Here is a 16,993-nt window from a genome sequence, read left to right as displayed (position 1 = left end):
TGAAGCGACCGATCAATGAAAATTCCATTTAGTGTCCCCAATTTGTCAATCCTAGGTCAGCAGAATTTTATCAAAGCTCCGAGAAATTTCAATAACAATAAAGTACAGTAGACATTCGATCAGAAAATATGCAAGAAATCATACATCCGTTCGCATTGCAGGCAATGTTGAAATATTTAATTGAATCATTAGAATTGTGCTCTATCAATGTAGGCCGGTCAGAACTGGATGAAAAGATCCTAATTTATGGCAAATTCGTCATAACAAATTAATTAAATTGAAACTACGTTGGTTTACGCGGTCATCTTCGTACAAGTCTCACAATCACCACATGCTGTGTAGTTTTTCATATTGAATATAATCACCTAAACACAAGTAGTTCATTTTGAGTAGGAAAAAAAAACAAGAAAGAAACTACAGATTGTCCAACACAAATCAACTTAACACACAACAATATGTGGTTCAACAAGACGAAATCCTCTATTACTGTAAATTGAATAATTTGATCAAAAATTAGTAAATTTTCTGAAATGGAAATTGGCTTCACTGAATCTTTTGAAAAACAAATCAAGTCAGTTAACGTTGAGCTCTCCGAATAAATAGTTTGAAAAGTACAATTTGTGTTCCGTTAAAGTTCCCTTAAGGTAGGTTCAATTAAAGGTTGTGAAGTTTTTAGTGCTTTTGATTTTATTGCAAACACACAAGAATGCGTTTGAATTTAATGGTGGTAAGATTTTCTTTGAAGGGATGTTATATGGATTCAGGTAGTGTTAAAATAAGTGTTGTGAAAAACACTCCAAAGAAGTATCAAAATTTGAATATCTTTCTTTGTTTGCCGTGAAAATTGCTTAATAAATCCGATCGATTCTATATCTAATCAACAGTAAATGATTGAGTAAATGCTGTCCTCTAAAAAATAGATGTCCTTTCGTTCTTTAAAAAAAACTCCTGGATGCACTGACTTTTCTGGTTAGACCGCAGAATTCTTTCGTTGTACAGTAAAAAAGAAAAATTTTCCTATTTTGCTGCGTAGCAAAAGGGAGATAAGGGTTGTTCACAAATGCTATTCAAACCATTAGAGAAAGGGGAAGTGTTCAACAAAGTGTGAAAGTTTTATGGATTTTCGTCCATTTTTAGTCTTTTTTGCATGACGTTATCTGTGGACGACCACAACGTTGATCGAACTGGAGAACAAGGCTAAATTTACCAAAAATTTTGCGAAAGTGTTTTTCGGTAAATTTTGTTAAATTTAGGCAGTTCTTATAATAATAGACCCTACAAAGAGTTGGCAAATACTACTTACATCAGTTGTGTGGATAATTCATAAAATAAACTGTTGAAGTTAAGAGTCTATCCTTTTGTTATTTTTGGAAGAACTAATAAGTCTGCAAATTAATTTCCATATTAAAACCAACAATTCGTTAAAACTCACATCACAATTTATCACAAAGTAAATTTATTTTTACAACAACTACATTATCCATAAGCAACTAAAAAAATTTATGCAAATCTTACAAACGATTTTTTTTTAATTTAATTTACATATCGCCTCTCTCTCTACAACAGACAAACAGACAAACCATCAAAAAAATAAATAATTTCTTCTTTAATCCAAAAATAAAAGATTCGCAATCGAAAGTCACATTAAAATTCACTTCATAGACTTTCCCAAACAACAAAAATATTTTTTCAAGAATTTCGTCCAAAGACTCCGCGTTACCGGGTCCAGTATGACGAAATACAAAAACAGTACGAATCCCTGTAATGTGGCTGTTAAACAGAATAAGTATGAAAACACCAACCCTGCCCGTGTCGTTGCACAGAATCCGAATATCCACGACAAACCCAGCAAAAAGAACAAAAATATGGAAAGTCTTAACTGTGCTAGTGTTATGTCTCGTTCATTAGTGCGTAATTTACCGTCGGGACCGCGGACAATATTGTAAATGACTAAAATGAATATGATGCAATTAGCGGTGATGATTAGTCCGATCGGGACAATCACACCGAAATACAGAGCATATCCGGTTGGATAGCAAATTCCCGTCAGCAAAAGGTCCAAATCGGGTATGTACGAGTTCGGTGTAATGCATACGACTAACAGCACCGGAATGAGTGGTACGCCCCATCCAATCAGAAACGATTTTAAAAAGAACCGCGAAGACCTGATATATCCCAGTACGCGTACATATCTCATGAACTGCAGATAGGCTGTAATTAGCATCCAGGAAAAAGCCACCAAAACCGAATATTGTAGAGCAGCACCGAGTGCAACGCATTCGTACCACTTATCCACTTCGTGAAAATGTAACAAGCTCACCTCGGTATTGACGAAACAAAGCAGAATCATTTGCAGTGCTATAGCCGCTGACAATTGCAGAAGTACCTTGGAGCTCGGTTTTTCTCGCCATGTCGGAAAGATTATCGCTGTAATCGTAATTCCCAATATTCCAATCAGAGACAACGAGCAACCGAGCAATGTTATCATGTCCAGAGCGTCATGGTGCAGTTCGGTTATGATCACTTCTTCGGATATGGAATGAACGTAGGTGCCCAGAATCAAATAAGCGAAATGCGTTAAATGCGAACAGGCACATAAAACTACCGGTTCAAAGTAGCCAGATCTACCACCATATTGACATCCATCTCTGGCCCATCCATTGTCACCTTTTAAATCCCAATAGCCACACACGTCGGCCGTTGCGTTTCCCGTTAAATTACTCGTTTTGATGAGAATCGGTATCAATTCAGGCAGCATAGGACCGTATCCCGGTATCGAAACGCTGATTATCTTGCCACCCGATTTGGCGTAGGTCGTTTTCTTGTACTCTTGGAACAAAAGATCATTGAAGTAAATCGTTATGACGATACTGACTCTGGGTGCCACATCAACGACGGTTGTATTCGTTTCGTTGCCCAAGCGACGCGTCTCATTCAGCCGATTCAGTAGCGATAGTGGCACGAACGATGCAACCTCCAATTCTTCGTCCTCCAGTAGGAATGCAGTGGATTCATTGGTCGACAGCAAGCGGATGTAGTAGCGTGGATTGGTGAAATCGTCAATTTCGCCGAACGTCGATGCATTAGAGGCCGTTCGATAGAGTGCGATGCCGGAATAATTTCGTACCATCGGATCTATTGCGTACATAATCAACTTGGGCGACACAACGGCTATTGTACCGTCATTTAAATTTTCCGTTAAATTAATGCGATTCATTTGATTGCTCGCTGATGACGACAAATGACTTAATATGCCATCAAAAGCGTCGAGTAGAATGTTGGTCGAATTAAGAGCTGCAGACATTTTCGTGATATTTTCATTCACGAACATTAAATTGTTATAAATTGTAAAAATGTTTTTTGATTCGTTTTGATTTAACTGCGAGGAGTCGTTGCTAATTTTCGTTATTGTTTGCATAATTTTGCTCAAATAAAATAAGTCGGCCGGAATCAGTGATGAATGATTGCTGGTCAACAGTTGCGTAACCGTTTCCACAACCTCTGCCGTAGCATTTGGATGCTTATAAGTTCGATCGATTTCATAAAGTGTTTGCGTTATGTTGGTCACATCGTGTGTGTGACATTGCTGCAGACTGCTGTTTACCCATACACCACCATCGATAAAATTCCCCACACACGAACGATGAACGGGCAATCCATTCGGCAGTAAACACAATTCTCGCGGTGCTGCAGTCTCGCCTATCTTTGCATTAATCCAACTGAGTTCGTTTATGGTTGAAATGGAATCTGGTAAACAATATTCGGTACTATTTAGAGACAGATAACGATACTCCGGCGACTGGGATGAAGTCATTAAGTCATGCAAATAGTTTCTTATCTTGTAGATTTTGATCATATCAAGCGACATTTCCAAGATATCTTCTTCGTCATCGTCAAAGTCATCCAGCGAAATTGTGACATGGAAAACAATTTCCGCTTTTCCATTCACTTTGTCAATGGAATTGATGCGCATGGCTCGAACGTTTTCAATCGAAACCTCAAATATGTGATAGTGATGTTGGTAATGGTCCTGCAAGTCTTCCAGATATTCGCGAAATCGTTTAGCCAAGTCTTTGATCCGCTTCTCCTGGAAATATTGTCCACAATCACGACAGCTCAATTCCACTAAAACGGCAAATATTTCCCCTTTGACCTTCTTATACGCTACGACATTATCCGATCGGATGTGTTGAAAATTCGGTATGGCGTGTCCTTCGCACCAGTAATAACCGGGACCGTCACCATACGTCTTCAGTTCGTAAATTGTTTTCGTTTTGTAGTTGCTCATATCCATACCATCTTCCGTGATCGACAGCAGACCGCTCCAAACTTCATCTTCTACGCTCACCGTTCGTACCAATTCGTAATCGGAATTGGTGAAGCATTTTATTCCCGGATCGTCACTGTTTTCCCTCCACAAGAATCGTTGCTCGTATACTACCGCATACAGTCGTTCCTTGCTTTCGAGAAAGTTTAAATAAATTTTCGGCATCTGCACTTCTACGCGTCGTTGACAGGCTATGCAGGTCAATGTATCGCTCGACCAATGCCATTTTCCATGACGATCAGCTGTAACAACCGTACCGTTTTCTTTCGGATAAGCCCAATTCACATAATCTACAAGCGGAAATATGTCTGTCCATGATTCAGCACTGCCCACGTACAAATTAGGCTGCACTCCGAACAAACATCGATCGTTGTCGCGCAATTCCGCATACTTGCCTATGCGTTCAAAAATCACGGTTGTTTCGACTGAATTCATGGTAAATAATTCACCACGGCACTCCGAAGTGACCCAATTTAAAGACGGATCTTCCAAGGCTCTTGTTATGCTAACAGGGCCGATATCTTCGATAGGAGGCTGTTGGATCAGATGTGTGGAATAGCAAAACTCTTGGTATCCCTCATAGCGCGTCGTATAAAAATCATTTGGACAAGCCAATTGAATCATAGACTCTTCGCGAGTTGCACAAAGTATCGGATAGATATTGTTACAGTTTTCCACCGCTCCAGTCTGTCCACGATTTTGAATATTCAGACTAAAACAACCGTCTCCGTATTCCTCCTCACTCAACCGAATGGAAAGATCGTTAAATTCCACCGTTTCACCAAACGTTTTACCCGGCAACGTCCATATTACCGGACCATAACTCCACAGTCTTTTCGCGGGCATCCACACCTTTTGCATGCGTCGATCACGTAAATAAACAAAAATCGCTTCCCTTTCATCACTATCAAAATCGAATATTGTTCGAACCGAGCCCGTCATTAAACACGTATTATTCCACACCTGTGGCACAGTCACAAGAACGCACAAACTTTTACTTTTCCACTGCACTGATTCATAGCCGAGCGGACATTTATTGGAGTTTTCATATTTCGGTTGAGTGTACGAACAGTTCGGTGGTATCGATGGTATCCAACCTTCAGCTGAACATTCTCTGGTCAATAGATACTTTTCATCGTCCAAACACTGTGGCGATGAATCAGTTACGATTCGTCGATTTTTATCCGTAACTGGCCAAAGGGCTGATGTACCATTATCGTCCAGACTTATCTCGTTCGGACAGAACTAGAGTTCAAAAAAAAAGAGAAAAAATTGAATTGGCATCTTGAGATCATTTGGTAATGTTTTTAGTAAATGTACGACCTGTACAACATACCAAAGATAAATTGGGTCCAGATCCAGCTTGTGATGAAACACTGTCGTAAAGTAGATACACCAGAAACACTGTTCAAACAAATGCAAGAATTAAAGGTATATAAATGGAATAATAATCGGAACATCAAAACATTGAGTAATTTGGTAATTAAAAACGTTTTTTTTGTCATTGACGATTGTATATACCTTTCAATAGTCGTTTCATTGCTTCAACGAATTAATATTTCACTTTTTTACCGAATTTCTCGGCATCACCGATTAAACTGAAAGCGAGAGTTTAAGTTGCGGCAAATTGAAACAATTATTTTGGTCGAAGTACATAATTTTACTTCTACATATCGTAGATAAGATTTTTTATGTTAATTTAATCTGTTTATTAGAATAGTGAGGTGCTTTTGATGGAAATGTTTTTTTTTTCGTTTTCGGGTGACAGACATAAAATGTCTCGTTATCAGTTTAGTTTTCAGTCGTTTTACTTTTCTGTTATTTGTTTGATGTACAATGATGCAAGTCGCAAGCACATCGTGTAGCTTTTTTCATAACATGTGCCTACATTGAAATTTTGCCCAATAGATGTGAAAATTTGTTAACCCGAGGCGAAGCCGAAGTTGCGTAAAATTCCTGTTTAAGCACAAGTTAGGTACAAGATTTTATATTTATAGTAGTGGGGTCCTCATTTTTTCAAATATCACTTTTACGCACTATACGCACTATTACTGTACATAATAGTATCTTGTGCACAAAATTTTGAAATGTTGATTTTTTCAGCACAAGCCCAAATTTTCCTTACGAACTCGGTACCAGATGTGTAATTGTCACACGAGGAGGAGGTCATAAATTTCGTTAAGAACTACTATCACCGAATTGCGTACAACGTTTTCCTAAAAAAAAACGGTTTTACCTTTCGTCACTATGGATAAAAAGATAAAAAGTAGAGTTTTCGTGTGTATTATGTTGATCTGAGGCGAAGCCGAGGTAAATAAACACACGAAAATAAGACATTTAATTTTTATCCCCAGTTATGTGACGAATTTTACTTGCTTGCTTTTGCATAAATTCAAATTACTGTTATCCCTAGGGTTGTAATAAGACACTTTCGACCCTATGTAGGTAATCCAGTGTGTTAATATTTATTTTGCGTGAGCGTTACTCATTCGATGATAGTTTAAAATTGCTGCAGTACCTAAACTCTTATTCCTAACTTGTCCTTAGACTGAAGAGCGATTTTTCTTCACCCAATCCATATTTTGATGTGGGGCAATGTAAATAAAAGCACAATCAATTGCTTGTAAATTTTTCTGGGATTTAGTTTTGTTTACGAAAGCATCCTTTTGACTCACTCCACGAGAATTTCGTGCATGTTGTTCGATGAATTTCAAGTTGAGTGAAAACATTTGAGACTAAACTATACAGAACTGTTTATTTTCATAGACAAAAGATAATAAAACGACTAAACCACAACAAGTCGAGTCGCAATGTTTCTTTTTGTAAATATAACGATTTAAGGTAAACTAGCACCTATTGTTTTGACTACATTTTAAATGTTGCAGCTCCCAGTGAACACTTATTAGGCGGGTATGGCCGTACAAAGATGAAAAGTTTAATTGGAAACTAACCCAATAATGATTAAGATTTTTGCCAAATTCTTATTACATTTCTCGCAAAGTTACTAATGCCAGCGCTCTATTTTATTGTGAACCTGCTATGAATGCTATGATGGATGAAGACTGAAGTTATTTCACCAAAAAACGCAAAGAGTGAAGTAATGAAGTACTAAAAAAATTGTGGCTCCCCGGACAGCATAAAATTTGTATCTAAAATGAATGTGTAGCGCTACCGGTCATTTTAGATACAAATTTAATGCACATTTTGCATATGGAAATGTTCAAAACGGCCATACCCTGCAATTATTATGTTCACTTCAAAACATTAAAATTGTAAAATAGTCAGAAAGATACCTTTGTCTCTATTTAATAATATTTTACTTTACGTTTACAATTTTAAAATAAATAAAAAAAAATTGTACCTGAATTTCTACCGAACTTTATAGCTTCATCGACAATATTTTTTAATATTTACAAAGCAAACATGTTACAGATACTAAAAACATTATTTTTGTAAAAAAAGAGGGAATGACAGAGTCACAACCCGGCTCTTGTCTTCAAACTTAGTTGCAGCGCATTAAATTTTGATCGTTTTCCAGACCACAAAATGACTTTTCAGTGGAATTTTCTTTTAGCGCCGCTATAAGTGGTTATTCATCTGGCATCGACAATGACGACAAAATAATCGACTGACTACCTTTTTTGTGTAGTAGAATGTATGCTAAAACAAATGAAGTAACAGATTCTGAATAAAACATAATTAAACCAATGAAAGTTTGAAAACTCGAGAGCGAAATAAGAGGAAAGCACTTTTTTCGGACTGTGCAGCTGCATTGTTTAAACAAAACAAGTAGCAGATTTTATGATGGTATTTTGTGTGACATTGCAATGAAAGAAAAGAACCGCCACTACACCTTACTAACAGTTCTGCAAAAATGTCATTTAATTACAATTACAAAAGAATTTCTGGCCAATTAATCAACAACAAAAAAAACGACGAAAAAAGAATCTTTGCCGAGGTGTATGTATTGTTATCTTTGATGAGCTGCGGAACAGTGTTTGCTTTTTAATTGTATAGCCTCTAATTAATAGAATGGAAATCAGAGATTTTCCATATATTAGTTTTGTGTGTAGGTAGGGCAATAAATACACACCAGGTCCTCAGTCACATATTATATATATATATATATAATATGTGAATATATATGTCGTTTATGAACCTAATTAATTGGATTCCGTTCAGTTTTAGATGAATGATTCATGCAAGTTGTTGATATGTCGAAAATCTTATAGAATTGAAGAAAATATGAAAACACAAAGAATTGAAAGCATGTGTTACGAACGAATGGTGGCGAGTAAAATGTTGTTCTTTTACAGTTTGTTAACTGATAACAAATAAGTCAATAAAATATATGTATTTATATAGGTACTAAAAGTGCTTACTCACTCACATTCTAGGTGTAAAATGAGTTAATTTTATTTGTTCTAATTTGTCATTTGTCTCACTGAAGTTGCGAACAACATTTCCGTTTTTTTTTGTTCGATTTGTCGATTTTTTTCATTCTGTTTGTTGTAACTCGTATATTAATACGTGATCACGATCAATATTGAGATTACATTTAACCTGAAATAAATTTGAACAATTTATATTTTGTTTTAGAATAGTAAATCTCTTGCGATGTATTTTGTATTGTAGGTTCTTGTTATATACACACGCCGCGATAAGTATTTAATTGTAGTAAGTTAAGTACACAATTATTTACAGCGGATATTTACTTGAGCTTATTAGAAAATTAATTCTCTGAAAAGAATTTTTTTCCTGTTTATCTTTTCATACCGTCTAGTTTCTTGTGACAATTATATACCTGCGTTACTTACCTTATGCGATCAGAAATGATTTTCAACGGAACTTTTTTTTCTGTTTAATTTTCGGATAAGGAAATTTAATTATTGTCGTTTTTCGATACACGCTTTCGACCGGAAATTGCTTCTTATTAATTGTTTCAACATTGTTTGAATTGAATGACTCTTATGCCAATGTTTGCTTATTCACATTAGCATCAGGATGATAAAGTTTGTATGGACGGTTTATTTGCCGGTATTATTGATGCAAAACGATTTCTCGTTACTCATGCAAACAATAAAGATCGGATTTAGGTTAGTTGGACCTGAATTTGACGTATGGTTTAGGGTGGATCGATGTTACCAATTTGAAAATCCGCACACATCTCCATTCGTAGCTTGTTGAGACTAACTGCACCCTGACCAACTGAGACTAATTCTATTTTAGTTTCGAGTACTCATAAATGAGTTTCGTAAAGTGTTGGTTTCCAAAATTACACTTTTGATGTTACTGCCCTACTCCATGTGAGGAACGCATTCCCTTGAAATAGGGGAGATCCTGACATTTTGCTAAACCCCAAATGTCAGCCCTTCCAAGTGACTGCGTTAAGGAAAGTACATGCAGTGCTTACTTTTATTAAGTTAACATAGTTTACACGAGCACTTTCACGATAGCCCGAAATTTCCTTCAAACGGCTGTGAGATACTTAAGCTAAACGGATTCGATAAAGTAATGATGCAGATTTTTCAAAGAATGCCTGATGCCCGGAATACTTTTCATCTAAGCGTTTACGTCTTATCTCCATTAACATATAACCTAAGGCCACATTCTATGAAGTAGGTATGAGAAATTGTAATTTTTAAAGGTGACGTCATTGAAATTTAGGCATGAATTAATGAAATGTCTGACATTAAAACCTTATTGAACGGGACCTATTAAGCGGAGACTATTTTTGTGAAAGCGAATCATAAATTTTCCTAATAATATTTTTGGAAAAATTTAGGAAAATATGGAATATTTTTTATTAAATCTGATATGATTAATATTGACCTCACCTTAATTGAACTGAAGTCTAATTATAGTAATCAGATCAAGCCCGGTCTGAAACCTGTCAGGTTACGAGAAATATTTCTATTAATCTTTAATGGACAGGCTCGAATAACACCGAACTTTATTACAAATAAAATAGCTAAGTCTATCTTAGCCTTTGCACCTAATTTTACGCATTTGAAGGACAAGAAAAATTTCTACGCCAACGGCTTTAACATTCATTTTATCAGTGCAATGCATTACCAGGCATCTAACTGATGATTCCTTTCAGGTTTCCAGATTGTCTGTTCAAGATGCGAGGCAAGGAGGTGCCTCTTGTAGCAATATTGTTATGTGGCTACGGTCTATTGGCAACAGCAGAGCCACAGGTAATTGAATCTCGATAAAGAAACTTTGTAAGCCAAAGAAAATTAATTCAAATTATTATTAAGCGCAAGCATAAACGAAGCATAGAACTATCAGCTGCTCATCAATTAATCTCCGACGTGCGTTTACCAACCGATTTCACTCCGTTGAGCTATGTACTGGACTTGCGACCAAATTTGGAAAATTCCACCTTTTCCGGCATCGTCAAAATTAACATGTCTTGCGAACAACAGACAAATAAAATCGCCTTACATTCACATTTCGATATGAAAATTGTGGTGGCTGATATAAAAATCAAACGACTCAAAAACAATGAAACGTAAGCGATAAATGAGCGTATGACTTTTATGATCCAGAATACGGTTACGACAAAATATATACAGCCTGAGGTAGCTACAAATTTTGTTATGGAAGAAATCTAGATCTTGGTCAATCATGGACTTGTAGCTCTCGTTGGGCTGGCCATTTTGTGTTTCCTCGTCGAACGAATTTGAAGTAAAGAGAAATAAAAGAAATTTTTTATCGATTAGGACCGATGAGGAGTTAACTGAAAAAATCGAGATCCAAAGGGCCAATCGTATGCCAAAGAAACCAATCTATCAGATTTTCCTGAAGAGTCCATTAAAGAAAGGCGCACTTCTGGAATTACATATCGAATTTAGTGGCATAATATGGGAAACAGCTGAAGGTTTGTTCAAAGGATCGTATTCAGATAGTAACGGCGATAAGAGGTAACCGAATGTGAGTAATGCTGCGGATAACGTATTTTAGACGTTTCGCTTCTTTGATTTAGACATTATCTAGCCACACATACAAGACCGAACAACGCACGTCATATATTCCCATGCTTTGATGAACCTGGCTTCAAAGTACCGTTTACTGTGAGCATATCTAGACCGAAAAACTACACAACACTGTTTAACGTTCGAGTGCAATCGACTGTTGAAATGTAGAGCCTTTTATCGAACCATTTTAGATCAGTACGATGAGTTCAATTTTCAATTGTTCAATTACAGGGACGGTGATTACGAAATTGATCATTTCGAAACAACACCGCCAATGTCGACAATTTCGTTCGGCTTCGTTATTTCACAATTGACCCAACTGAACATCACTACGGAAACGCCACTCCTGAAACCAATTATCAGAATTTGGGCTAGGGAAGATTATCAGGATGAGTTGAAGGTAGGAAATTAATGTTTCCTTTGCATCAAATTTTGAATGGGTCTACTGCCGTTGAGACCGTGCTGCTTAGATTTTGGTTGGGATAGATATACAACGCTAACAAACTTTTGTGTTTGTTTGTTCAGGATGTTTATGGAAAGGTCGAAAAAGTGCTGACATATCTGCGAAACTATTGGGACGAAGATTATCCGCTATGCAAATTGGATATTGTAGCATTACCAGCTGGATTTTCGTCATTGAAGCCGGTAGATAACTGGGGTCTTATCGTTTTCAAGTAATTTTTTGAGGTTTTCTTTCTTAAATTTTCCAAATCATCCGATTAAATGTTATAGAGAAAGCGACTTGTCGAATCAAGGATACTATTTACTAGCTCAAGAGCTTGCATACCAATGGTTAGGTTCGTGGGTAACGCCGTTGTGGTGGAGTGATGCTCATTTAAATAAAGCTTTGGCTGGATTTTTGGCTGCCTCTGCTGCTTTGGAGGTATTTTTTTTTAAATAATCCGACTACATATAAACGGGCCTCCCACTCAATAATTCAGCTGGCTTATTGAGTAATTTGGGAATTTTTAGAGAAAAAGTAAGCTGAATAGAAGGAGAAAATAATTAATTCTTCAGGAAAGGACAATTTACTCTAATACGAACCAAAAATATCTTTGAAAATATCTTCACCAAAATTGACGTGAATTGTTATAAAATCAATGTTTTGCGATCGTTCGAAGCAAGGGTGGAATGGCTCAAAAAATCACTTCGGGTATTGTATGAAAAAATTTGAAAAAACCATTCATTGCCCTTCATTCATACGAAATTAATAAGCCCTTCGGCGGGCCTGTTTTAAACCCGCGTTGGGCACCATCTGCACCTGCAGAATTAACTCCCTGGCCTTGTTGATTTTTACATGTTTATTTAAATATTTATCGTAAAGACTTTGAAACAGCATTCCTCGTTCATTCATTGAGGACGAGATTTGTCAATGTACCCTTTTGTATCGCTTTAACCATTTCGATTCATATGAACTATATATAAATGGACGATTACCAAGTTAAATCAAAAGAATTGGCAAGCAACACAATATTAACCTCAAACCGAATTTTTGTCTACTTTTTCGTACACGTAAAAAATCCTAAATTCGTACCTCAGCTGATCGCCTTGATTTCTCTGATCTCTCATTCTGTTTAAATAAAGAGTCGTAATTGTCATCTGTTATCGGTAATGATGACAAAAGTAAGTGATCAGCTCTGGCTGTGTTCTTTTAAATAGCAAAATTGATGATAGAACTTATGAAGTAAAAGATTTTTCGAACATCACAAAATATTTTAACCAACTGAAGTAAGACACTTCTTGACTTCTTAAACATTGATACGCATTCCATTTGACGAAGCCTAACACTAACAACAGACTTACATCCAATACTTTTTTCTACTTACCAATACATTCGATTTTACCATTCGTTGTCGTTTGATGGTAGATTGATAATGGTCAAGAATTCGATGGTAAATGGCCAATGACGACACTATACAGTGTCTACTATGAATTTAGCAAAAGATATCCCCATTCACGCATCACCGGCCTCAAACAAGAGGCAACATGTACAAAAACGGAATTGGTCCTACGCATGTTAAATTACACAATTGGTGCCGAAACATTCAAGAAAGGGTTGAGGAAGTTCTTCGCCGATGGGTAAGACTTTCTATGAGCAAAATGTGCAAAATTTTAATTTAAAATTTGTGTGTGCGTGCGGAAATAGTCATTGCGGAACGTTTGTGGGTGACAATGTTTGGAAAGCATTGACCGAACAAGCCCACGCAGATAAAACATTACCGCCAGGGGTTACTGTTAACGAAATCGTCGAATCATGGATATTCAAGGATCGCCTACCGGTCGTTACAGTATCGCGAAAATATGCCACTCAATCGGCAGTAGCAACACAAAAAGTTTATTTGCGAGAACGTCCGCACGATGTGCCGGAACAAGACAAAATGTTGTGGTGGATTCCATTGGTAGTCTTGTCGCAAGACAAATTGAATTTCCGTAACACGACGCCGTCAATTTGGTTGAATAAAGTCCGTGATGTGCAGTTGGACGGTCTACCAGCGGCCGATAAATATATCATCGTCAATCCGGAAGAAATTGGTCCATTCCCAGTGAACTATGATGCAGACAATTGGAATTTATTGTCCAACTATCTTCAAACAGAAGAAGGAAGGAAGCACATTCCTACGTACACAAGGTGGGTACAGGCGTGTATTATTGTAATCCAGATCAGAATGAAGGAGAAACACTTGCTGGTGCATCAAATTAATTCGATTTGCTTTTATTTAGAGCTAAACTTCTTCACGATGCTTGGAATTTGGCCTACGCTGGAGACCTTAGCTTTGCCACAGCATTCAATATGACCCTCTTTATGAAATATGAAAGGGATCACATTGTTTGGAACCCAGTGTTCACACTGATCGATCACATAGGCGCTCACATTGACATGTCTTCTGTGCACAAGAAATTCCAAGTAATTCCACGATTTCTCTTTGTTTTTGAAATGTAATCTCAATTCCTCATTTTAAATGATCGTTCTTGCATAGACATATGTCCGTATCTTACTGACACCACTTTACGAGGAATTAGGCCCATATGCACAACCGAACGAAGAAAAGTGGAAAGACAACCTGAGATCTTTAGCCAGGTTGTTCTTATGTCAAGCTGGATATCGTCCATGCATTGAAGAAGCTCAGGCTGCATACAAAAAATGGATGGATATCGAAAATCCAGACGATGGAAATCCGTAAGTTCCAATATTTTACATCCGACTGATCGTTCTGATAAAGTTTAAATTTAGCGTTAGCAATCAGTACATCTGTCCAGTCTTTAAATGGGGTACCCAAGAAGAGTGGGAATTCGGTTTGCAGAGAGTGATTAATTTCCCATCATCACGAAAGCAGAGTGAGAGAACCTATTTGCTGAAATGCCTGGTATCGTGTCCCATGCAATCGTCCAAAATTGAAAGACTTTTGAACATAACGATTCTGGAAGAAAATGGCAATTTCACCGAGAACGATATATTCTTGGAATTCAACATGTTGTCGGGTGGATCAAACGGCTATTTAACTCTGTTCAATTTCTTGTCTGACAATTGGGACTTGATACGGCAGAGGTACGTTATTTTCACATTGTTTTAACACTTTTTACTTTAATCGAATTTTGTTAATCGCCTTGCATAGATTTGAAAACAAAACGAACCTCTGGGACAACTTGATTGGATCAGCAACCGGAGTGTTTACCACGCAGGAAGGATACGATATGGTTTCCGAATTGTATGTGGCTCGACAGGGTGAATTCGGAAGTGCCGAACATATTATTGAAAAGTCACTGAGACACATTAAAGAGGAGACGAAATGGAGTGACGAGAATTTGCCCATAATTGAAAAGTGGCTGGATAAATATTTGGAGCGTGCCAACACATTGGAGAGTAAATTTAGCGGATAGAGTTTCGTAGGCACAGATCGAATAATAGGGGCGAGTGCATTTTGATTTTATTGAATGGATTTGAACAATAACTTAGAATTAAGGAAGAAACATACAAGATCGTAGAGAAAGCGTGTACAATTTTGACGATACATAGTAATTTGATACAAAATTTAATAAATACACAAACGAGTCTTTACACGCAAGCATTGAGTTTTTATTTAGGAGTTGATATGGTGCATCCGCAATCTGCAATCTTAAGATTCTGCATTCAAACATGGTCTTGCGTAGGGCTACCCTAGAACGCATAAAAAACTTAGTGCAAAAGCGATGCACGACTAAGTTTTCTATGTCTAGTAGGGTGGACAAGTAAATAGGTTCGCATCAAAAATTTTGCAAATCACATCTTCGGGACAGTAGTGCTTCTAAAAAATTTTCTGCATGGAATAAAGGACCTGACCATGTATTCGGCATTTATATTTACGACCACACGCAGCGAACACTTCAGGACTACATAGGAGCGAAGGTGACCTGAGCTCACAGTGAAAACTCTAGAGCACACCCTGAGAAATTTTATTTTATTTATTTTTTATTTATTTATTTAATTTAAAGATAAACGAACAGGTTTGCACCCAATTACATGTTCACCTATCATTAATACAAACATATAGAAAGAAAAAAAAATCGATCAAACAATCAGAAACAGCCATGGCCGAGTAAAGAAGAATTAAGAAAGAAATCAAAACATTGCGAATCAGAGATTAAAGAATGATCTAATCATTCCTTTAAAACCTGCCAAACTTCCCCTTTGCAAGTCTACAACATTAAAGAAATCATTGTGATTCCTTTGCATCCTATAAACAGGCGAGTTCAGTTGGTAATTCGTTGACATAACTGGAAGATAGAAAGTCGCATTTTGCCTCGTTGATCTCACCGGTCGATGATATGTAAGGACCTGGCTAAGTGATGAATCAGCGAATCCACGAACCAATTTAAAAAGCATGATCTCATCGTTTTCAATACGTCTGGATTCAAGCGAATGCATCTTCAATCGTTTTAAACGAACATGGTAGTGCGGACGAGGGGTCTCAATATTGAACTTGAAAAAGAACATCCGTGTAAACTTCTTTTGAACACGTTCCAACTGATCAATTGCATTAAGATACATCGGACTCCAGACGATCGAACAGTACTCTAAGCGATTCCGGACGAGCGCATTATATAGAAGTTTCATACTTTGTTGATTTTTGAAAAATTTGCCGGACCGAAATACGAACCCAAGCATCCTGTAGGTTGTGGCTGAGGGTAGTAGACATAATTGCATATTTTTTAACATTAATGACCATTTTATTCGCCTCACACCATTTCACTAGATCTTGCTGTAATGTCTCGCAATCGTAGACATCTTCTATCTTACGGAAAACTTTCAAATCGTCGGCGAAGCCAGAGCCAGATGGTAGCATCGACAATAGATCATTGATAAAGATGATGAACAGCAGTGGCCCTAGGATAGATCCTTGTGGAACCCCGGAAGTAGGAACAATTGAAAACGATTTTGTGGCACCAATCACAACAAATTGAGTGCGATCTTTCAAGTAAGATCTAACCCATTCAAGCAAGTTATCCGCGAATCCAATCCTTTTTAATTTGTCAATAAGCATACGATAGTTAACCTTGTCAAAAGCTTTTGAAAAGTCCGTGTAGATGGTATCGACCTGGCCACCATTAATTATCGATTGAGCAACTGTAGAAACATATTCCATTAAATTCGTCTGCGTTGAACGTTTCATGAAAAACCCATGTTGAGAACGATGGATGCGCGATT

The 16,993-nt window shown here is 37.1% G+C and overlaps 2 protein-coding genes across 2 annotated transcripts; one reads left to right on the top strand and one right to left on the bottom strand.

The window, feature by feature from the left end:
* Positions 1 to 543: 543 nt before the first annotated feature.
* Positions 544 to 15,279, top strand: LOC119068234 (aminopeptidase N). Its single transcript, XM_037171750.1, has 14 exons — positions 544 to 644; positions 10,431 to 10,527; positions 10,591 to 10,844; positions 11,056 to 11,256; positions 11,319 to 11,474; positions 11,542 to 11,710; positions 11,836 to 11,984; positions 12,043 to 12,193; positions 13,178 to 13,389; positions 13,457 to 13,939; positions 14,032 to 14,215; positions 14,289 to 14,488; positions 14,543 to 14,857; positions 14,925 to 15,279. Exons 2-14 carry the CDS (start codon positions 10,453 to 10,455, stop codon positions 15,187 to 15,189), a joined length of 2,814 nt encoding a protein of 937 aa, XP_037027645.1. The 5' UTR covers positions 544 to 644; positions 10,431 to 10,452; the 3' UTR covers positions 15,190 to 15,279.
* Positions 1,418 to 6,007, bottom strand: LOC119068228. Its single transcript, XM_037171736.1, has 3 exons — positions 5,849 to 6,007; positions 5,664 to 5,731; positions 1,418 to 5,572 (listed from the first exon to the last, which is right to left on the bottom strand). The coding sequence occupies exons 1-3, from the start codon at positions 5,865 to 5,867 to the stop codon at positions 1,652 to 1,654; spliced, it is 4,008 nt and encodes a 1,335-aa protein (XP_037027631.1). The 5' UTR covers positions 5,868 to 6,007; the 3' UTR covers positions 1,418 to 1,651.
* Positions 15,280 to 16,993: the final 1,714 nt, after the last annotated feature.

The sequence above is a fragment of the Bradysia coprophila genome, assembly GCF_014529535.1.
Source record: "Bradysia coprophila strain Holo2 chromosome X unlocalized genomic scaffold, BU_Bcop_v1 contig_173, whole genome shotgun sequence".
Classification (NCBI taxonomy): Eukaryota; Metazoa; Arthropoda; class Insecta; order Diptera; family Sciaridae; genus Bradysia; species Bradysia coprophila.
Note: the sequence above shows the minus strand (reverse complement) of the source record. Positions and strands in the feature narration are given on the sequence as shown.

Coding starts and splice junctions, on each gene's coding strand:
- LOC119068234 (XM_037171750.1), top strand. CDS start 10,453: ATGCGAGGCAAGGAGGTGCCTCTTGTAGCAATATTGTTATGTGGCTAC. Junction 11,475..11,541: donor GTGCAATCGACTGTTGAAAT/GTAGAGCCTTTT, acceptor GTTCAATTACAG/GGACGGTGATTACGAAATTG. Junction 11,711..11,835: donor ATTATCAGGATGAGTTGAAG/GTAGGAAATTAA, acceptor TTGTTTGTTCAG/GATGTTTATGGAAAGGTCGA.
- LOC119068228 (XM_037171736.1), bottom strand. Junction 5,573..5,663: donor CTGGACCCAATTTATCTTTG/GTATGTTGTACA, acceptor TTTGAACTCTAG/TTCTGTCCGAACGAGATAAG.